Here is a 22,071-nt window from a genome sequence, read left to right as displayed (position 1 = left end):
AAAAAAAAAAAAAAAAAAAAAAAAAAAAAAAAAAAACAAGAAAAACAAGACCAAAAAAAGAAAAAAAAAAAAACGGAGGCAGAAAAGGAAAAATAACTTGCTCAGCATCACAAAACAGATCCGAGGTAGTGTCCATCGAACTGGGTCGAGTCACATCAAGTGCTGGCTTAGAGAACTTAAAGGGACCCGCGCTGAGAAAGTCTCAGGGCCAGATGAACAGGTCACACAGGATGACCATCTACGTGGTTTAGAAGACAGAAGGCTCGTTACCTTCCAGAGCTTCCTTTAATGGGGTAACGAACCGCTGGAACTCCATCTCTTCCATGGCTGAGAGCACATCACTGGCATTCAGCGTCTTGCGCTTTCCTTTCATAGCAAAATTGTTGGCACTGAGAGAAGAGAAAGGCTGTCAGACTCCCTCTTGTTTGTAAGGGGTGAGTGGGAAAAGGAGCACCCAGAGGTGGAACGGAAAACCTGCCTCTTACATGCATGGATTTTGGTGTGACACGGATAAGTCCTTCCCTTCTCTGCACAAAAAAAGCTTAAGCAAAGTTATTTTGTTGCGTTACTTTGCTTCAGAACTTGTAGGAACTGGCTGAGGACTGTGAACCTGTCCCGACCGAGGGACGACATAATCGTTGGGGTTTGTGGGCTCCCGGCCAGGAACTCCCAGCCAGGTATCCCCGCGCCTCCCTTATGCCTCTGCCCCGCTCACCAGGATGTGGCGTACAGCACGAAGACGCTGGCGGCGCGGGAGATGGCGCTCCGGGCCTCCTTGGAGATGTTGACACCGTCCGGGAGCTGCAAGGAGACCGGGGGTGAGCAAAGCTGCCGGTCCAGCACTTGCTTCCCTCCTGCCCGTTCGTCCGCCCCCCCGAGCTGCTCACCGCCTCCTTGATGATCCTGGTGATGACGGCATTGGGCAGGTTTAGGTCCTCGGGCCTCTCCGCCATTGCCGCCGCCGGGGCTAAGCCTCCCTCTCGCCTCCGCTTCAGGCAGCTACTGCGTCCGGACTTCCCGCGTCGCTACGGTCTGACCCTCCGGAGCTTCCGTCCCGCCCCACGTGGCCCACAGTGTCCCACAGTGCTCTGCGCGCCATAGCCTCCCTCTTCCCCCTAGCCCCGCCTCCGCCTCAAATACCGGCGCATCCGGATTTTGAAGCCGCAGTGGTTTTGGCCCGCCGAGGCTTCCATCCAACCCCACCCCACCCCGCACGCCCCTCCCCAGGTCCGTTTCTCTGCCTCTCGCCATCGCTGCGTCGGGAACCTTCTCACCAGCTTATTATGGCTCAATGGAGTTTCCGTCCGTTTTCCATGGTGCTCTGCGCCGCTGCTTGGCGACGGTGCAGCCGGGCGCAGCGTGTGGGAGACGGAGGCGTGGCTGACGCGGCGGGGCGGGTCCCTTTAGGGCCGGAGGCAGGGTGTGGACGGCCGGGTCCGTAAATCTCCTCACCGCGCCGCAAGGGGCCGCGTTTTACCACTTCTTTTAGCAACCCTAACCGGTTTGGAATCCGCTTTGCTCTTACAGGACCTCAGCCCGTCGTGATCAGATTCTCGCACTTTTTTTTTCTTTCCTGGAATGGAGCGGGCAATCTTTTTCCATCTTTACCGAAGTTGATGTTCATTTTTAATATTTTCGCCCCTCACACCTTTGTAATAATGGTACTAAAACTGAGTGTTATTTAGATTTTTGTTGTAGTTGTTGTTTGTTTTTAACGTGAACTATTTATGTAGCCCGGGGATAATGTTGGCCATATAGAGATGCGCCTGATTAGGTCTCAGGAGTCTATTCGGGCTGGGCAGGTAACGAAAGGGCGAGAAGCAGCCTTTTCATTGTAAGAAGAATGCAACATTACATTCGCTTTCAAAAACAAACCGTGTTAAAATTGTATTTATTTTTCAGTTAAATTGTTCATCATACCTCTTTTCCAGTTAAAATCATTCTCAAGGTTTTGCAATGGCGTTTTAAGTTGTTTTAAAGTTATTTTTATATTATGTTCGTGGAAATTCTCACTCCCACTGATTTGTATGTATGTATGTATGTATGTATTTATTTTTGACAGGATCTCTGTCCCCCAGGCTGGAGTGCAGTGAGGCGGTCTCGGCTCACTGCAGCCTCGACCTCCTGGGCTCAGGTGATCTTCCCACCTCAGCTCCCCTAAATAGCTGGAGCTACAGGTGCATTCCATCACACCCAGCTAATTTTTTTGTATTTTTCGTAGAGACAGGGTTTCGCTATGTTGCCCAGGCTGGTCTCGAACTCCGGGGCTCAAGTGATTTGCCCTCGGCCTCGCAAAGTGCTGAGATTGCAGGCGTGAGCCCCCGCGCCCGGCCTCCCACTGAGAATTAATGCTGCTTTTTTCCCTTCAAAAGGGAAGTCTCAAGTCGCCATTTAGTTTTCCTGCTTTCGATAGAAGCCTGTTTACAGAGAAATATTTTAAAACAAAACAGCAAATGCTATGATAAGTGGCAACTGAAAGTGCTTCAATTAGAGACCATAAGGTCTGGTGGGGGAACTCCGCTTGGATAGAACAGACCTGGCTGAAAACAGGGCTGCTCAGCGCTAGTCAGTTGCAGTTCAGCTGGAATTGGGCCCAGTGTTGTCAAGTATTTTGGTCCCTAAAAGGAATCAGAAATCTGGACATTGTGGGCTATTTCAATTTTAAAATTGGTTCAAAGTGCCAGCCAAACAAAACAAGTCATAGGCCAGGTGCAATCCTAGGCTGGTAGTTTATCTTTGATCTAAATTATAAACTGTTTAGAACAGGGAGTTTGTTTATTACTGTTCATGTCCAAAGCAGGTCCCCTCACATATTTAGTAATCAATAAATGTGTTGAATAAAAGAAAGAAATGGACGCTGTCCTTAAAAAGTTCTTAGGGATATGGTAGTGGTTATTGATTGCCTAAAACACCTCTAGAAAGGAAAAGATGATAATATTTATTGAGCACCTCCCATGCGTAAAAGTACATTATCTCATTTAATGCTTCTGCAGTCCTACTTAGGGATTCGCCTCCTCTGCTTATTTTATTTATTTATTATTTTTTGTAGCGAGGGGGTAACTCATCTTGGCCTACCAAAGTGCTGTGATTACAGACCTGAGACACCAAGTCAGGACCCTTCCCCCTACTTGAGAGAGAGGTGTGAAGTCACTTGTCCAAGGCCATATGGCCAGTAAATGAAAAGCTAATGGCCTCTGATGCAACTCGGAGTGTCTAGTGATTTGCTATTTGAGCAAACACATTCATTGCTGGTGGGTATTTTATCTGCCTGCGTGGGAACTGAAGCACATTGAAAAACGAAACATGTCTTCCAGGAGTTTGGGCCTTCTGAGACACTTCTGTGACTACTTTGGTCATAATTTGATAATGCTTTTTGGAGATGGTGACATCTTCTCCCTGATGACTAACAAAGGGGAAAAGGAAAGGATGCAAATATTTATTTGGAACAGTATGCCAGGCTTTTAATATTCATTAACTAATTTTTGTAATGACCCTGTGAAATAAACTTACCCTCATTTTACAGTGAAGTCAACAGGCTCAGACTGGTTAAGTCCCAGGTCACTCAGCTATTAAATAGCCAATTAGGAGACCTGAAGTTATTCTGCTCTCAAACTCTTGCCATTCTATCTCATTCTGAGATATTTTCATACTTGTTTGTTATCCAATCTTTAACTATTTTGTGGCCATCATTTACCTGTATAGGTTCAACAGAAATATTTTATACTTTGAGTTCAAATTAAGATCTGGACCGTATGGCTAATGTATAATACTCCCTAATTATGTGGTTGTTGATTTTCCAGAGGACTAGAATGCTGCAGGGTTGGCCTTTGGCCTAAACCATTTCTAGGTATGGACTTGCCAGATGAGAGCCAGTGGGATGAAACCACCTGTGGCTCTGCTGTTTGTCAGCACCCACAATGCTGGGCAACTGTCCGCCGCATTGAAAGGGGCCATCCTCGAATCCTTGGCTCAACCTGCAAAACTCCCCTGGATGCTGAAGGTGAATTAGCCAGCTTCTGTCCTCTCCCTCACGAGGTCCTTAATGTATTTATGTATGTGATTTCCTTTCTCCAGGCAGCATGTTAACATGTTTTCTTCTGGTCTGTCTTCTCAGATAAACTCCCAGTGCTCACCGTGGTAAACATCTCGGATTCCTGCTTTGCACCTCGTCATCTACCAGAATGTACCGTTACTAAGGCCCGTTCTTTATTGTCTCGGAGTTCAAAGTTTTACTCCAAATTTCATGGCAGGTAAATTATGATGGAATCTTCCTTTAACAGCCTATTGTCTCAAAATTCTGGCTTATGATTTTCCTTATCCATGTAGTATACTTTGAGAAAGCCAGATTAAAAAGAAAATACCAATTTGGTTAAAGAAGTGGTGAATAGGCAGTGGGAGACAGAAAGAAACACTTCCTGCTTGTGCTGTAGGAATTGGTTAATTTGGGAGGTATATTGGTTTGGAAGGGCTGTCATAACAAAATACCATAGACTGGGAGGCTTAAACAACAAAATTATTTTCTTATAATTCTTGAGGCTAGAAGTCCATTATCAAGGTGTTGCCAAGATTGTTTGCTTTTGAGACCACTCTTGGTTTGTAGATGGTAATTTTTTATTCCCTGTGTCCTTTTTATTTATTTACTTTTTTTGAGCCAGGGTCTTACCCTGTCACACAGGCTGGACTAGAGTAAAATGGTGTGATCATAGCTCACTGCAGCCTCAACTTTCTGGGCTCAAGCGATCTTCCTACCTCAGCCTCCTAAGTAGCTATGACTGCAAGGGTGCGTCATCGTGCCTGGTTAATTTTTTTGTTTTTTGCTTTTATAAGAGATGAGGTCTTGCTTTGTTGCCTGGGCTGGTCTTGAACTCCTGGCCTCAAGTGATCCTCCTGCCTTGGCCTCCCAAATTGTTGGGATTACAGGCATGACACACCGTACCGAGCCCCTCTCCCTATGTGTTAACATGGTCTTCCCTCTACGCGTCTGTGTCTTAATTTCTTCTTACAAGGACACCAGTCTTACTGGGTTGGGGCCCCCCATGTGACTTCATTTTTACTTTAATAACTTCTTTTTTTTTTTTTTTTGAGATGGAGTCTTGCTCTGTCACCCAGGCTGGAGTACAGTGGCCTGATCTCAGCTCACTGCAACCTCCGCCTCCCTGCTTCAAGCAATTCCCCTGCCTCAGCCTCCCGAGTAGCTGGGATTACAGGCGCACACCACCACGCCCGGCTAATTTTTTTGTATTTTTAGTAGAGACAGGGTTTCACCATGTTGGCCAGGCTGGTCTTGAACTCCTGTCCTCAGGCAACCCATCTGTCTTGGCCTCCCACAGTGCTGGGATTACAGGCATGAGCCACTGCGCCTGGCCCTTAATAACTTTTTAAAAAACCGTATCTCCAAATACAGTCAAATTCTGAAGTACTAATTGGGACTTTAACAGGCGATTTTTGGGAGGACACAATTCAGCCAGTCTTATCAGCATCTGTAGATCAGAAAACTGTCCATATATGCCATCTTTCTTTTTTCTTTCTTTTTTTTTTTTTTTGAGACAAGAGTCTCACTGTGTCATCCAGGCTGGAGTGCAATGGCACGACCTCTGCCTCCCACGTTCAAGCAATTCTCATACCTCAGCCTCCCGAGTATCTGGAATTACAGGCATACACCACCATGCCTGGCTGATTTTTATATTTTTAGTAGAGACGGAGTTTCACCATGTTGTCCACGCTGGTCTCAAACTCCTGACCTCAAGTAATCCACCCGCCTCAGCCTCCCAAAATGCTAGGATTACAGGTGTGAGCCACCATGTCCAACCCTGTCTTTCTATTTCTTTTTTTTTTGGTGGGGAACAGGGTCTCACTTTGTCACCTAGGCTGGAGTACAGTGGCACGAACTTGCTCACTGCAACCTCCACCTCCTGGGTTCAAGTGATTCTCCAGCCTCAGCCTCCCAAGTAGCTGGGACCACAGGCACGCACCACCACACCCAGCTAATTTTTGGATTTTTTTGTATAGACAGGGTTTCGCCATGTTGCCCAGGCTGGTCTTGAACTTGTGAGCTCAAATAAATTGTACACTTAAAAATGGTTAAAATGGTCAATTTGTGTTATGTGTATATTTACCACAGTAAAAAACTCATATCCTTATATTGTCATATCACTTGCTATTTTTCTTATTTTTTAAAAGACATGTTACATGCATGGATGAATGAATAACATAAAGGGGTTACTCTGTAATCCCAGAGTGTTGGGGTTATTCTGTAATCCCAGAGTATTGGGATTACAGGCATGAGCCACCATGCCCGGCCCCTGTCTTTCTTTTTTTTTTTTTTTTTTGAGACAGAGTCTTGCTCTGTCGCCCAGGCTGGAGTGCAGTGGCCGGATCTCAGCTCACTGCAAGCTCCGCCTCCCGGGTCTACGCCATTCTCCTGCCTCAGCCTCCCGAGTAGCTGGGACTACAGGCGCCCGCCACCTCACCCGGCTAGTTTTTTGTATTTTTTTAGTAGAGACGGGGTTTCACCGTATTAGCCAGGCTGGTCTCGATCTCCTGACCTTGTGATCTGCCCGTCTCGGCCTCCCAAAGTGCTGGGATTACAGGCTTGAGCCACCGCGCCTGGCCGGATATTTTGTTTTTAGGTATGAAACTATTTGTAACCATCATGCCCGGCCGCTGTCTTTCTATAATAATATTTTATTTTTAGGTGTGAAACTATTTGTAAGCTCCTAAAGGAAAAAGCTGTGGCTTTTTTTCTTTTCTTTTCTTGAGTCTCCTACAATGTCTATGTACCCAATGAGTGCTTGCTGATACACGAAACTAAGGGACAGGTATCTGTGGAAAGCTTAGACTTAAAAAATTCAAAGACTTTGTTACCTGGAATCAAAGCACCAGTGATGGCTCTTATAGTAATTTCTTTTCTCCTGTTCCATTTAAGTAGCCCCTGATGATTTCTCTTTGGCTAACAATGGTATAGGAAGAGGCATGACTACTTTCATGTTCTCTAGGACTTGAATTTTGGTTAAACAGCGGTGTTTCTCAGTCAGGACCTATGATGTGCTTCACATTCACACGCAGGGACACACTCCACCCCTGCCATGCCCTCTGTGTATAGCGCAGAGCTGTGAGAGAGCTGCCTCCTCTAGTCAGTTCCCTGTTTCCACATCTTCTTCCTTCAGTGTGTCTGGCTTTCTGCTTCACACTCTGTCGGAGACCAGTCCCTCATGACATGGTGGGTGTTTGCAGTGGCTTCTGAACTGGCTTCTCTGCCTTTTCTCCTCGAAGCTATTTTACATATGGCCAACAGATTAATCTTCCAAAAATACTGCTTTGTTCATTTCCTTGCTCGAAAAGCCCCTTTATCAGCACTTTGTTTACTAGAGAACAGACTCAAACCTCCCAACTCTGGACTGGTGGCCTCTCTCTTTACTGTCTGGCTTCTCTAATCAGAGTCCTCTCTTCTTGAACACCAACTTTTCCTCTGTGCGAGACTGGTTTTCTGATTGTGCTTTTCTGTCATGCAGTTTCCTTAACTGTAAAGGCCTTCTTCCCTCCTGCCACTTCATTAAGTTCCTGGCCTGGCCTTATCTGGCCTTCCTACTGGACCTCATCTCGCACTTCTCCCTTCCTTGTTGAATAGGCTCAGGCCACACTGCTCTTTCAATTCCTCATCTATGCCACACCTTCCACCCCAGGGTTTATGCCCCTACTGTTTCCCCTGAGTAGAACACTTTTCTTCTTCTTTTTTTTTTTTTTTTTAAAAAAAAACACTATTGACATTTTGGACCAGATAATTCTTTGTCCTTTGGGGCTGTCTTGTGCATTATCTGATTTTAGCTACTTCCCTGGCTTCTACCCACTGAATACTAGTAGTACCCTGCCTCCAGTTATGACAACCAGAAATGCCTCCAGACATTACCAGATGTCCCCTGGGGGCAATATTGCCCCCTCGTTGAGAAATACTGCCCTAGATCCTTCCAGCTAATTCCTTTCGGTCCTTGAGTTTAAGCTTAAATGTTGCTTTTTCACAGAAGTCTTCCTCGACCAGTCTATTGAAAATTTTCTTACACCTTCATCATCATTTAACCAAGCATCCTTTTTCTTCAGTTCTTCTGATCTGAAATGATTTTTATTGATTTGTTTGCCGCCTCTCATGAGAATGTCAGTCCCTACAAGAGCAGGGACCGTATGTTTCTTTTGTTGGCTGCTCTGTCTCCTATGTCTTCAATAATGCATGGCATATAGTGGAAACATAATAAGTATTTGTTGACTGAGAGAATATGGTCCTTTTCGTCTGTCAAGGTTGAGTTTTCTCATTTCCCATTAGCCTCTGATATTCTCTCTTCCAAACTACCCCTAGTACTTAGAGTCCCTGACATGCTTATTGATATTTATATGTTTATCTCCTAAGTCCAGCTGGATTTTAGGCCCTTTGAAAGCAGGGGCCATGACATTTGTTTAGTCATTCAATTCACAACTGTATGTTACTGGGGGCCACTGCGGCGAATGCTGGGGATACAACAGTAACAACATACAGTCTTTACCCTCAAGGGACTTTCAGCCTAGTTGGGGAGGCAAAGAAATAAGCAGGTCGTATGATGAGTGTCATGAGAGGACTGCCCCCTGGTGTGTGGGAACACCAGAAAGGGTTCCCAAACCAGGGCACTGTCTTCTGTGTAAGTGGCATCTGTGCCTAGACCGGAAGTCTGAGCAGTCTAGTGAAATGGGGGTTGTAGGTGGGAGGTTGGCAGGAAGAGATTTCTAAACCATAGGAATAGCATATCCAAAGGCTTGGAGGCAAGAGGAAATTCTATCTGTATCAGGAAAATAGTTCATTGTGCCTAGAACATAGAGCAGGAATGAAAGAGTGGTCAGAGATGAGGCTGGGGAGCTGCAGTAGAAACAGGAAGCAGGTGTCTGTGTCATGTAGAACTTCATAAAGCAAGCTGAGTGTTAGGTCTTTATCTTTTTATTGTTTTTAAACTCGTCTTACTATCATTCCTAAAGGTCGTTTTCATTTACCCCTTGACATTATTCATTCATCCATGTATGTAACATGTCTTTTAACAAATAGGAAAAATAGCAAGTGATTTGAAAATATAAGGATATGAGTTTTTTACTGTGGTAAATATATACATAACAAGAATTGACCATTTTAGCCATTTTTAAGTGTACAATTCATTGGCATTAAGTACATTCACAATGTTGTACATCCATCACCACTATCCATTTCCGAAATGTTTTCATCATGTCAAACAAAAACTGTATCCATTAACGGCAACTCCCCATTCCCTCCTCTTCCCACCCTCTGGTAATCTCTATTCTGTTTTCTGTCTTTATGAACTTTCCTGTTCTAAGTACCTCATATAAGTGGAATCACACAACATTTGTCCTTTTGTGTCTGGCTTATTTCACTTAGTATAATGTTTCCAGTGTTGTAGTATATACTGTAGTCCCCCCTTATTTGCAGGAAATGTATTCTCAGACTCCCAGTGGATGCCTGAAACTGTGAATAGTACCAAACCCTATATTTAGTATGTTTTTACATATACATACATGCTTATAGTAAAGTTTAATTTATAAGTTAGGCACACTGAGAGATTAACAACAATAAGATAGAACACTTATAATATACTGTGATAAAAACTCATGGTGTGAATATGGTCTCTTGTGGTCTCTCTCTCTCTCTCTCTCAAAATACCTTACTTACAGGTGCTCCTCTATTTTCAGACCATAGTTGACTGTGGGTAAGTGAAACCATGAATAAAGGACTACTGTATCAGAATTTCATGACTTTTAAAAGCTGAATGATATTCTATTGTATGTATATAATGCATTTTGTTTATTTTATAATAAATTTTTAAATTTTATTTGTTTTTATTTGTTTATTATTTATTTTATATTTTATGTTATTTTATATTTTGAGCATCTATCTCAAAGTACTTAAAATTTTATTGATGGTGATATGACTGTCTCTAGCTGGAGAGAAGAGTAGGCTGTGAATTCTGTTTGATGGAACAAATAGTTGTGAAGTGTTTGCAGTGTGCAATGTCTGTTTAGGAGCTGTTCCAGGAAAAACAAACAAAACTTAAGGATATGGTGAGACCCTACACTCGTTTGGTAAGCATAAAGCCCAAGGTTTTCTGTAGATAAGTAGAAGGGTTTCCTCTTAGCACTAACTTTATCATTCCAATAAGTGTTTTGTATTTCTGTTTTATGTGTGGAACTCATTTTTTAGGCCTCCGAAGGGTTTACCTGACAAAAGTTTGATCAACTGTACTAATAGACTTCCCAAAGTAAGTCACAGATTTTAAAAGGTACTTGCTCAACAATTTTTCTTTACTAGTGGAAATAAGCTATTCTGCCTTTATTTGAAATTATTCCTCAGGAGGACTATAATCTGAATAGTAATGTTGATAGTAACCATCTAATATTGGGTCCTTGCTATATGCTAGACTCTGTGCTATCTACGTGCCATATTGTTTTCAGAAATCCTAGAAGTCAGTGGGATTGATTTGTATAGGTTAGGTGTAGGTGAGAATTTTCTGTCTCTTTCCTGCATAGAACATGTTCAGCTACTCAGTAAATACTGTCATCTCATAATCAGGGAAACTGGAATGCTGGAATGTCAGACCCAAATAGGCCTTAAGGTCATCTAATCTGATAACTTACAAACTGTTCAGCTTATGATCTACAGTAAGAAATAGATTTTACAAAAAAAAAAAAATCATGGAACAATCCTTAACTATGAGTGATATACTCTAATATTTTCTGTCCTATTCTGTTTTATTCTATTTCGTTTTTAAACAATATGGTCTGTGATTCAAAAAACTTGATTTTATGACCTATGAATAGTTGCAATTGCAGTTTGAAGAACACTGCAATGGTTTGATAGACCACAGTCTATCTTATATATCTTACAGATGAGGAAACTCAGTTGGGAAGTGATTTGCTAAAGCATACAGCTAGTTAGGGGTAGAGCTAAATTAGAACTTTAGAAAGAAAAATCCCTCCTACTTAACTATGGTAAAGAGAGATTTACTATTCTTTGCAGTCCCACTGGATGCCTTTTATTTTTTTCATGAGATGCTTCACTTTTCAATATTATGTGTAATGGAGAGTATAAGGAACTGCGATGGTAGATGGTTTTGAATGGACAAATTGACTAATCACTTTACCTCTTTGACTTCTTTAGAACAAGAGGATTAGATTAAATAATAACAACAACAATAATAATGATGATTATTATTTTAAGAGACAGAGTCTTGCTCTGTCACCCAGGCTGGAGTGCAGTGGTATGACCATGGCTCTCTGTAGCCTCAAATTCCTGGGTTCAAGCCATCCTCCTGCCTCAGACCCCTGAGTAACTGGACTATAGGCACACAGCACCACACTTGGCTAATTAAAAACTTTTTGTAGGAACAGGGTCTCACTATGTTTCCTGGGCTGGTCTCAAACTCCCAGCCTCAAGCAATCCTCCTACTTCGGTCTACCAAAGTACATGAGTTGTCATGCCTGGCCTAGATTAAATTATTTTAAGTTAATTATTTGGAGAGATAATGTATGAACATGATTTTTAACTTCAAAAATCATTAAAAGATTTATAATGAAAAGGAATCTCTCCTATTACTTCCAAGTCCATCAGTTCGTCTTCACAGGGACAACCTTATTTTGAATAGTTTTTTCGTATGTGTATCTTACCAGGAATATGAACTAGGTGATTTACAAGGTTTCCTTGAGCACTAGTGTTCTAGGATCCTAAACAGCTAAATGTGAGAAGAGTTAGCCTTTGACTTTTATATAGATGCCTATAATTGTAGTCAGATTGTAAAACACCTTGCGTCTGTTTCTATCAGTTCTCTTTCTGCTCCCAAGCTACAGATTGTAATGTCTGCAGGATCTAAGTCTTTGGCATGGAGTAGGCAGGATAAGTAGTGTTCCTGTAGGCAAGCCCCAGGGCACCCTCATATGGGATCGGATTGGGAGTTGCTAAATGCTACCCTAATGGCACAGGGAAGCAGGGGAGATTATTTGCTTATTAATACTAACTCTTGCAGATACCTATACTGATATTTGATGGAGGAGGCCGGTTTTTTTTTTGGGGGGGGGGGAAGAATATTATGAAGATGTCTTGGAGATGGGAAACTTAAAATCATCTTCTGTGCCACCAAACTCTTTGCTTAGCATATCCTTAATCTGATACAGGAGTTTAGCACCTCAAGCCATACATGGGCTTTATATCTTTCTCTTAGCTTCCAGTGTTGAATTTGAATGAGACGCAACTTCCCTGCCCTGAAGATGTTAGAAATATGGTTGTATTGTGGATCCCAGAAGAAACAGAGATACATGGGAGGTGAGTATCATATCTGGAACTCAGAGGCCTTTGACTCTATAAATCTCTGATGTCTTCTGCAGGCCTCCTTTTTGTGATCTTCCTTTTCGCCAACTCATTGCAAGTAGCAGGAGGCCAAGCAGAGAAGGTCGTGGTCTTTTGCATCTGCTTTTTGCTACACTGGAATTTTAACGAAATGCATTTTGAAATTCATGCTGTGGGATTTCTCCATATCAAATTTCACATGGCAGTAAATAGCATACAAGATAAGGCTCAACTTACTTGTAAGGCTTGACTAAGAAATAAACGCTCTCTCTTAGTTTTTCTGGTTAACCACTTGCAACAAGTGAAAAAGTTCTCAGTGAAGCATGTGAATCTCTGATCTCAACCCCAGGGCCTAGTACAGCGTACAAAAGCAATAGCATGTAGGACTTGTGTACAAAACAGAGTATGACAAAGACCATTTGGTGAAGGCCCAAAGGCTTGCTAATATTGACAACCATCAGGAAAGTGTTTGGTTCTTCTTTCCTGATCCTTGAGGCTTTCAGGTTCTTAAGTGACATTTAGAGATGATGAAACTTAAGAATTTCTTTTTATTTCATTTTGTTTTTCTTTTTAAAAAATAATGCTATGAGTGCTTCTCTCTATATATGTATGCATTTGTGTGTGTGTATATATGGTATAAACAAATGAAACACAACCCTAAGGGTTTATTTCCTTTCATGTGAAAGAAGCTCAGAAGTAGGCAGGCTAGGGCACGTGAGCTTCATGAGATAATCAGAAACCGGGGCTCCTTCTAGCTTTTTGGGCCTTCTCCTTAGCCCATGAATTGCACCTTCTAAGGAGTTTCATGGGTGCTTTTAAGGTATAAGTTGGCTACTAGAGCTTCCACTATCATATCCATGTCCCAGGCAAGGAGGAAGAGGACAGAGCAAAAAATACTTCTTACGAAACCTCTCTGTGTCAAGCAGCGAGGATTTGGTGAACCAAATAGATTTGGTCCCTGTCCTGTTGGAGCCTTGTCAGGGCGAGTCAGCCATTACAGACATAACCACACCTACGTATATCATTTCTAATTTGGATTCATGCTATGAAAGCAGATAACTGGATTGCCTGAGGGATTAATGGGAAACCTAATTTAGATAGGAGGATGGGGGGTCTTTTTAGCAGAAGGTGCTTGGGCAGCAGGTACTGCTGGGCTCCCGACCAGCTATCTTCAAGTACTGATCAAAGATAGGAATCTTTGTGGTCATCATTCACGAATATCCTTGGAGCTTCTGTTTAAGATATCTGGGAATAAGTTGTGCTTATTCTTATTTCAAGTCTAGCTGAGAAGCATGTTTTGTTTTGTTTTGTTTTGTTTTTCTCCAGCCAGCATGGGAAGAAGAAAAGAAAGAACTTGACAGTGGTGAGTTTGATGTTTTTGTGCAAATCTTTATAATATTGCTATGTAGAGTTTTGTTTTCCTTTCAGGTCTCCTCCACCTTACCCCCATTCTTTCCTGAAATGATCCAAATCTGCTAAAGAAAACCCTTCTTTAGGAATAATTAACCAAACCATTCTCTATTCAGAGACTCCTTTTCTCTGTCTCCTCCCTGTAGGGAGATGAAGAGCACCTTGAGATAATAGGAGGAACTGTTGTGTATTCAGGGGAGTTTTTGGTCAATTAAAAACTAATCTCCAATGTGATGAGATAGAATTTCAAAGGACCAGGAGTTATAAGACCTGGGCTTCTAATTCTAATTGTACCATTTGTGAGTAAATGTGACCTTGGATAAGTCACTGTAAGACTTCTATGTCCATGAGAGTAGTGTCTTGGTTCATTTTGTTCATTGGTGAATCCCCATCCCTAGCCCTGTGCCTGACACACAATTAGACAATAAATTTTTGTTCAGTTTGTTGAGTGAAGAAATGAATGACCTTTCGGGAAAATGAAACAAAACAACGAATCCCTGTGTGATCAGTATACAACAATAGAGTTGGGAGCTTGAGAGGGAAACATGAGGTGGCCTTCATCATTTAGAGGAGGCAAGCATGGCTGGAGTACATGCCAGGGTAGTATTGAGAGGCAAGAATGTTGATGGAAAGGACTAGGCTCAAAAAGAGCGCTTTGGAGAATTCTTTCCATTGTTTCTCTTCCAGAAAAGCAAGTCATTTCTGGGTCTCTCTGGAAATCAGTCCGCAGAAACACGAGTAGGAACTCCAGGGATGACTGTGCCTCCCCCAACCCCAGTGCAATTGTCTAAACAATTCAGTTCAGATTTCCTACCTCTCTGGGCTCAATCCGAAGCATTACCTCAGGATCTACTGAAGGAGTAAGTATCATGTAGGTCTGTGGGAGAGCCAGAGCACCTGCTTTTCACTGAAGCTGAGATGGTTCTAAATGGTGTGCTTTTTCTGAGTAGGGCTGGGAGAAAACGATCACCCCAACTTGTTTACTGAACTCTTAGACTTACCAACAGGCAGGGATGACCATCATAACCACCACTATTTATCACACTTACCGTTTGCCCAGCCCTATGCTAGGCACATCACATGTACTTTCATTTAAATTTCCACTAGGAGGTAGGCACCGTCACTCTCTTCTTTTTATAGGTGAATTATGAGTAAGTGGTAGGCAGAATGTGTGGTCTGCAGTGAGATGACCTTTGAATTTTACATTGAAACTTAACTGGCTATGTGAATTTTGGTAATGTATTTAGCCTCTTAAAACTTCATTTTCCTCATTTGCAAAGTGGAAATAATGTCTGTTCTCAGGTGTTGTAAGGATTCGGTGTTATAAAGCACATGAGCCTGACATAGAATCAGCACTGGGTATATGCAGCCATGATGATCGTAGTTGCATCAGAAAGATGTTACCGAATGAGCACTTGTTGGTACAGGCCTTTTCAGACCCAAAGTGGAGATTTCTTGGAGCCCTTTACATCTCTTTCTCCTCAGTCATGCTTTCCAGGAAGAGCTGTTGCTGACTGTCTGGCTGTCCTCTGTCCCCTTCAGACTTTTGCCAGATAGAAAGCAAACCATGCCCTGCCTGGAGATGAAGATAAAATTGGCCATGATGAAAAAGAATCTTCCCTTGGAAAGGAACCGACCTGACAGTGCGATTTCTTCTAAGATGTTTCTATCTATACACCGCCTCACCCTGGAAGTAAGAGCAAGGAAGCAGCAGGGAAGAAGCCTATGTGAAAATTCAAACCCATCTCTCCTCAAATCTGGAAGAGTTGACATTCTATTCCTTATCTCTCTTCTTCCTTTCCACTCTGAACCCAAGCCCCACAGAAGGCTGGGCTCTATGTAGGTAAAAGTCAGTCAAGGGGGAAGTGTTGAGAGAGCAATGTTCTCTATTTCTTTCTTTTTTTTCTTTTCTTTTTTGAGAGACTGGGTCTCACTCTGTCACCCAGGGTGGAGTGCAGTGGTTGATCATGGCTCGCTGCAGCCTTGACATTCTGGGATGAAGCCGTCCTCCCACCTCAGCCTCCAGAGTAGCTGGGACTACAGGCGTGCGCCACCATGGCTGGCTAATTTTTAAGTTTTTGTAGAGACAGGGTCTCACGATGTTGCCTAGGCTGGTTTCAAACTCCTGAGCTCAGGTGATCTGCCCGCCTCAGCCTCCCAAAGTGCTGGGATTATAGGCATGAGCCACCGTGCCTGGCCATGTTCTCTGTTTCTTCTGCACTTTGTTCCCCACACCTTTTCCCTTCCTCCGTAGCCCCTGGTACAATGCTGCAAAACACTGGATTCTTAAAATGTGCTTGTTGACTGGATGAATAAACGCATTTGGGGGATACATTTGGAGAAAAGGAAAGACCTGCAGTAGAGCTTTTCTTTTTCTTTTTTCTTTCTCCAGAGACCCGCACTGCGATATCCTGAACATTTGAAGAAATTACATAACCTGAAGACAGAAGGTAGATTTGCTGTTGCTGCTGGATCGCTAAGCACTATTTTCTGTTAGCCCACATTTCTCATACTTTAACATGGTCCAGTTCAGTTGTATTTGTGGCCACAGTCATACAGGGTCACATGTAGAACTCACGAAACAATGGTTTCAGGAAGCAGCCCCTCTGGCTTGGTCCTTACCAGGGAGAGTCACCATTGTGAAGGAAGGCACAGCAGGCATTCCAGTGGGAGAGAGGGGGCTGTTAGAAGAGGATCAAGCTGGCTCTCTGGTCCCCAGGTTACAGGAAACAGCAGCAGTGGCAGCAGCAGCAGCAACAGAGGAAAGTGAAAACACCTATTAAGAAACAGGTAGAGTGGCAGTGAGGGGCTTGCTGGGACTGGGAGAGGTAGCTACAGTCTGGAATGGGAAGGGATGTGTGAAGGGTGGGAGTCTCCTTGTTTTCTATCTGGTTATAGATATAAAGTTCTTGTCTGGTTGTAGATGTTAAATTCCTTCTTTTTGATTTCTTTTGAAAAAGGTTTTCTTTACTTCCAAAAATCCTAATTTGTTCCTCCTGATGTGGGTTTCAGGAGGCTAAAAAGAAAGCCAAGAGTGATCCAGGGAGCCAGAGCACTTCACATAAACATCCAGTTACCACTGTTCATGACCCTCTCTATGGTAAGGGGAATATATGCTTGGTTGGGGGTGATAGGATCCCTGAGGGGTAGGTATCTGCGGGCTGGAAAAGCTAAACATGATCTTGTCATTTTGAGACCTGCCTTTGTCAGGCACTCAGAATTTCTTGGAATGCTTCAGTCTGTCTGGTCTCTCATGCACCATCCTTCCTTCAGAAATTTACTAAACAAACAAGCTGGGCCAGATGTCTGCTTCACATGGGGGCTTGAAAGATGACCATGAACATGAATCACAGTCATCTTTTCCTCAGGTTCTACCTTAGAAAAGGCAGAGCACTTTGAGGATCAGGAGAGCAGCAAGCCCAGGTTATTGAAGAGAAAACCCTGAGGGCCCATTGTCCAATGAGGCAGGGAGAGCTGGGGCTCCTCACTAGAACCCCAAAAGAGTTCTAAGGAAGCAGAGCTCCAGGGCCCCCTAACTTTCCTGCCGCAAGGTAGAGAGTCTCCGGAGCCTCATGGTAAAGTCACACACATTGTCTAGCTCCATCCAGGAGTCAGGGAGACAATTCTCGTCAGGCAGTTCTTTTGCTCCAGTGCTCAGGCTGGACACGAGAAAGGACATCTCCCCTTTTTGGAGTCCTTATCATGTCTGAGCTCAGGCATATACTTACCCCTATCCCTCTGAAATTTTTCAACTTGAGTGGAGAATGGGAGGAGGGAAAAAGAATCCCCCCAAACCTTGGAGAATGGTTGTGCCCTTCTCAGACTAGACATTGCTGACTTTAATATGAAAACAACTGTTTAATCATCAGAAAGAGCTTTCCAATCCTGGGGCACTGGGGGTGCTGAGATGAGGTTTCCTGTAGAAGGATGCTGCCCTCTTGCTTTTCTTCCTATCTCACTTAGTTGTCTGATGCCAATGATCTGCTCTAACCTGAAGGTTAGAAAGTTCCTGCCCTTCTCATGGGAGGTGGACAGAATCAGGGCTTGGCCCCGGGCAGGAGGTGATGTATCCAAGGTTAGCACTCCATCTAGGGTGACCACTCTGAATTCTATTCTGGTGCCTTTTGTACCCCTTCCCAATGCCTCCAATAGGAGCAGTTTTGCTTGGGTGACTGGGGTGCCCCTGTGAGTCATGTTCTTAGAGCAGTGGCCAGTCCTCACTAAGTTGAGAAAGGCTTTATGGAAGAGATGATTTTTACATTGGATCTTGAATACTTGTGGGAGTTTTCCTGATATGGAAAATAACTCTTGAGAGGGAATAGCCTGTGCAAAGGCATCTAGGAGGATCATAGCTGCTCAGGAAACACTGAGCAGTTGAGTGTGGTTGTGGGGTTGGGTATTTAAGGGAGAGTGGTCTACCACGCCAAAGAGGTAGGCAGGGGCTTGTGTGGACTGCTGAGTCATTTGACCTTTATCATCCAGGCCAGTGGTGCTCCGCCTTGACTGTACACTAAGACCGATTATGAAGCTTTTATGTATATATGTATGTATGTATGTATTTATGATGGAGTTTCGCTCTTGTTGCCAAGGCTGGAGTGCTATGTGCGATCTCGGCTCACCACAACCTCCGCCTTCTGGGTCCGGTTTCAAGCGATTCTCCTGCCTCAGCCTCCTGGGTAGCTGGGATTATAGGCATGCACCACCACGCCTGGCTAAGTTTTTGTATTTTTAGTAGAGATGGAGTTTCTCCATGTTGGTCATGCTGGTCTCGAACCCCCAACCTCAGGTGATCTGCCCACTTCGGCCTCCAAAAGTTTTGGGATTACAGGCATGAGCCACTGCGCCCGGCCAAGAAGCTTTTAAAACTCTTAATACTCAGGCTGTATCCCAGCTGTTAAATCAGAATTTCTGGTGGTAGAAACTAGGCCTCAGTGTTTTTTGTTTGTTTGTTTGTTTGTTTTTTGAAGCTCTTCAGTTCTCCCAGTGTACAGCTAAGGTGAGAACCAGTGCTAGTAGGGAGTCGATGGAAATGCTATATTTTAGCATAATGCCTCAGGTGGCAGCTTGGAAGATGTTTGTTTAGGGAAAGGGAGATTGAGAAAAGAATGAATGAATCTTCTTACGGACTAGTTGGGGAAGCAGCTGATGCAAAAGAAACATAAAACTAGAGGTTTTTGTTTTTGCTTTGTTTGTGGGTGCATGAGGGATGGCGCAAGAAGATGAGTCACATTCTGGTAAGATAAGTCACATTCTGTGAAAAGGTAGATTAGGGTTTCTTGGAGGAATCCCGGGTCTTTTAACACACACTTGACCGTAATCTCTAATTCTGTAATAGATTAAGTTACAGTCCCAGGTGAGCAGAATCTCAAATAAAACTCAGAAGGTCTAACTACCTTTTACCTGCCATCAAGGTCTTGTCTTTTCCTGGATGTGGAGTCACTTGTAGACTAGGGGTCACCTAGAAGCCCCAAAAGAGGATATGATATGCCAATAAGAGGAAGATTGAATTGACTTTTTGGTTACTAGGTTACAGAACTCTGCCAGGTCAGAACAGTGACATGAAGCAGCAGCAGCAGATGGAAAAAGGAACCACCTCGAAACAGGTGACAATGTACCAGGCCTCTGCTAGGACCCGGTTTCAGTTATCTATTACTGTGTAACAACCCCAAAGCTTAACCGTAGTGATTTGTTATTTCTAATGATTCTGTGGGTTGAGTGGATAGTTCTTCTTTCCCTGCTTGAGGTCACTTAATGCAGCTGGGCTGAGGCTGTTGGCCAAGTTGCTGGTTTTCCTTCCTGAGGCCTCTGCATGTGGTTTATTTGGGCTTTTTGATAGCATAGTAGTCTCATGAAAGCAGTTTCTTAAGGGATGGGCCTGGAACTAAAACATTGTTACTTCTGCCACATTTTCTTGGCCAAAGAAGAAACAAGTCCATCCCAGAGTAAATAAGAGAAGAAATAGGCCCTATCTCTTGATGGAAGGAACAGCATGTGCATACTGGAATGGGAGGAATTGTTGGAAGCCATATTTGGAGGCCATCTGCCCTTAGTTGACTGCAGGGAATGGGAAGGAGTGGTTCTAGGTTCATTTGGATAGCATGGAGGGCAAAGAACGTGTGATACAAGCTTCTCTTCAGTCCCAAGAGGTGGGTCTCTGGCTCATCTTAGATGTTAATTTCTTCAAGAAAAGCATCTTTTAAAAAAATCCTTTTAGTTTCCTAAAGTCTTGATTCAAATTTCCTTATACCCCGATGAATTTCAGGATTCCACAGAGAGACCAAAGATGGACTACTGTGACCATGTGGATTTCCACCACAAAGTAAAAAGTAAGTTACTAGAGTAGAGGAACCTTAGTAAGTGACTGAGGATAGGGAGAGTTGAACCTGTGTTGTCCAGGATAGTTTACCTCCCTGAAGGCACAGTTCCCCTATCTCAGACAAGTCCTAAAAAACATCCCAGTTTTTCCTTTTCTGTCCTCCATTTGTCGTAGTTATTTGAGAGGAGTTTACAGGTGCAATTAATGACTACATCTTCTTTTAGGTCCTGAATTGTATGAAACAGAACCCACTAACAAGGACATTAGTGCTCCGGTGGAAGCTGTGCTAGAAGCCCAGGCTGCCAGGCAAAAGAAGATCTCCTTTAACTTTTCAGAAATCATGGTTAGAACAGGCTGGAACTCTGAGCTCAAACTACTGAGGATTCTTCAGGAGACTGATGATGAGGATGAGGAGAACCAGTACTCTGAGGCAGAGAAGCCTCTGGAGGAATAGACTGAAGGCATCCCCTGGGGCAGCCGTGTTCCAAAGTGGGATGGTTGGTATCCTGAGGGCAGCAACGTTTCACGTAAGGGCAAGAGAAGAGGGGCTTCTGCTCTCTGGAGCCTTTACCAGGGCCTGAGATCTGAGCTTAGGGATTCAGTTTTCTTCGTTCACCTCTACTTGCCTCTAAAATAAATGTAGGAGAAAAATCCCCAGCCCTTTTAAATTTAGATTATTTCTCTTGCATTAGGGTCAGTATAATTTTGGTGATTAAACACAACTGCTTCTCAATTAAAAGACTCATTTTCTGTTTCTAGGAAGAAGGGAAAGATGTCTCTTGGTATCTGTTTTCTTGGGTCACTCTTATCTCTGAAGCTCTGAAAGGTTTCCAGTTGGAGGAGGCTGAATTTGGCTCATGGGAGCTGCCATGGTGCTCCCTAGATTTTTCTCTCATTCCCTAGAAATGGTTTCTTTTGGAGATGGGATCTACATTGTTATCAAATAATGTTCATTGTGTCACTGGTCTTAAGCTCCTAGGCTCAAGCAGTCCTCCCTCCTCAGCCTCCCAAAGTGCTGGGATTACAGGCAGGAGCCACTGTGCCCAGCCAAAAGCTCTAGTTTGTTTGTTTCTTTTTTTTTTTTTTTTGGATGGAGTTTCATTCTCGTTGCCCAGGCTAGAGTGCGATGGCATGATCTTGGCTCACCGCAACTTCCACCTCCCGAGTTCAAGCGATTCTCCTGCCTCAGCCTCCCGAGTAGCTAGGATTACAGGCATATGCCACCATGCCTGGCTAATTTTGTATTTTTAGTAGAGACAGGGGTTTCCCCATGTTGGTCAGGCTGGTCTCGAACTCCTGACTTCAGGTGGTCTGCCCACCTCAGCCTTCCAAAGGACTGGGATTACAGGCATGAGCCACCACGCCCGGCGAAAAGCACTAGTTTCTAAGGAACTGAGTCTTCAGGAAAGTTTCAGTGATGCTCATAAAGGCTCAGAATTTCAGAGTCTCAGGGAATCTCTAACTTGGTTTTGGAGGGTTTTTTTTTTTTCATGTTTTAGTCCTAATGTAAAAATTTCAAAATTATGTAAAGGGAAAGAGAATAATATAATGAAACTTTGATGTATTCAGTATTTTAGATCTGGGCAAGGAAGGCCCTTGGCCCCATGCTTTAGAAAGTCCTCTGGTGTTCTGGCTGTGCTGCCCCTCATGGCGGAGAAATCTGCAGAGCCAAGTGAATGTATACCTAGCTGGAGTCTGTGACTCCCCTTTTAGACTTTGTTCCTGGTATTTGGAACCCTGGAATTCCCTGCCCAGTGGCCTCTTGCCTACTTCCATGGCTTCTGCAGGCCTCTTTTGTGGGTCCATCCTCCCAAGAGTGGACTATCCCACCAGTATGTGCACTGCTGGGTTCAGGGGGGTAACAGGAGGGTATTTGGAGAGGAATTTGTCCAGAGCTTGAGCCGATGGACTGGCGTATCAGCATTTGTGGCCTTTCCCAGTAAGGATGGGATCATGAGAAGTGAGGGCTGGTTCTTCTAGT

The 22,071-nt window shown here is 43.6% G+C and overlaps 2 protein-coding genes across 5 annotated transcripts in view; one reads left to right on the top strand and one right to left on the bottom strand.

Annotated features, from left to right (window-relative positions):
• The window catches only part of POLE3 (DNA polymerase epsilon 3, accessory subunit), a 4,148-nt gene extending 2,228 nt beyond the window's left edge, over window positions 1-1,920 (bottom strand). Inside the window, exons 1-4 of one of the 2 annotated variants that reach the window (XM_025358965.1) lie at window positions 1,275-1,920; window positions 888-1,038; window positions 716-801; window positions 271-389 (exon numbers count right to left, since the gene is read on the bottom strand). In XM_025358965.1, the coding sequence (XP_025214750.1) occupies window positions 271-389; window positions 716-801; window positions 888-953 (271 nt within the window). In that variant the 5' untranslated portion in view covers window positions 954-1,038; window positions 1,275-1,920. Of the gene's footprint in view, window positions 1-270; window positions 390-715; window positions 802-887 lie in introns of both variants that reach the window. The other variant, XM_025358964.1, reaches the window with a different exon arrangement.
• Window positions 1,303-20,823, top strand: C15H9orf43 (chromosome 15 C9orf43 homolog). Of its 3 annotated transcripts, none has more exons than XM_025358962.1 (14): window positions 1,303-1,661; window positions 3,801-4,000; window positions 4,115-4,250; window positions 10,226-10,283; window positions 12,240-12,340; window positions 13,691-13,727; window positions 14,462-14,634; window positions 15,317-15,467; window positions 16,167-16,224; window positions 16,494-16,564; window positions 16,787-16,874; window positions 19,301-19,377; window positions 20,037-20,100; window positions 20,315-20,741. In XM_025358962.1, the coding sequence occupies exons 2-14, from the start codon at window positions 3,850-3,852 to the stop codon at window positions 20,542-20,544; spliced, it is 1,395 nt and encodes a 464-aa protein (XP_025214747.1). In that variant the 5' UTR covers window positions 1,303-1,661; window positions 3,801-3,849; the 3' UTR covers window positions 20,545-20,741. The 3 variants fall into 3 exon arrangements, with proteins under 3 accessions (XP_025214747.1, XP_025214748.1, XP_025214746.1); XM_025358963.1 differs by having other exon boundaries at window positions 1,367-1,802; XM_025358961.1 differs by having other exon boundaries at window positions 1,368-1,583; window positions 20,315-20,823.
• The last annotated feature ends 1,248 nt before the right edge of the window (window positions 20,824-22,071 follow it).

The sequence above is a fragment of the Theropithecus gelada genome, chromosome 15 (assembly GCF_003255815.1).
Source record: "Theropithecus gelada isolate Dixy chromosome 15, Tgel_1.0, whole genome shotgun sequence".
Taxonomy (NCBI): Eukaryota; Metazoa; Chordata; class Mammalia; order Primates; family Cercopithecidae; genus Theropithecus; species Theropithecus gelada.
The sequence above is the reverse complement of the archived record's forward strand: the minus strand, read 5'-3'. Positions and strand labels throughout refer to the sequence as shown.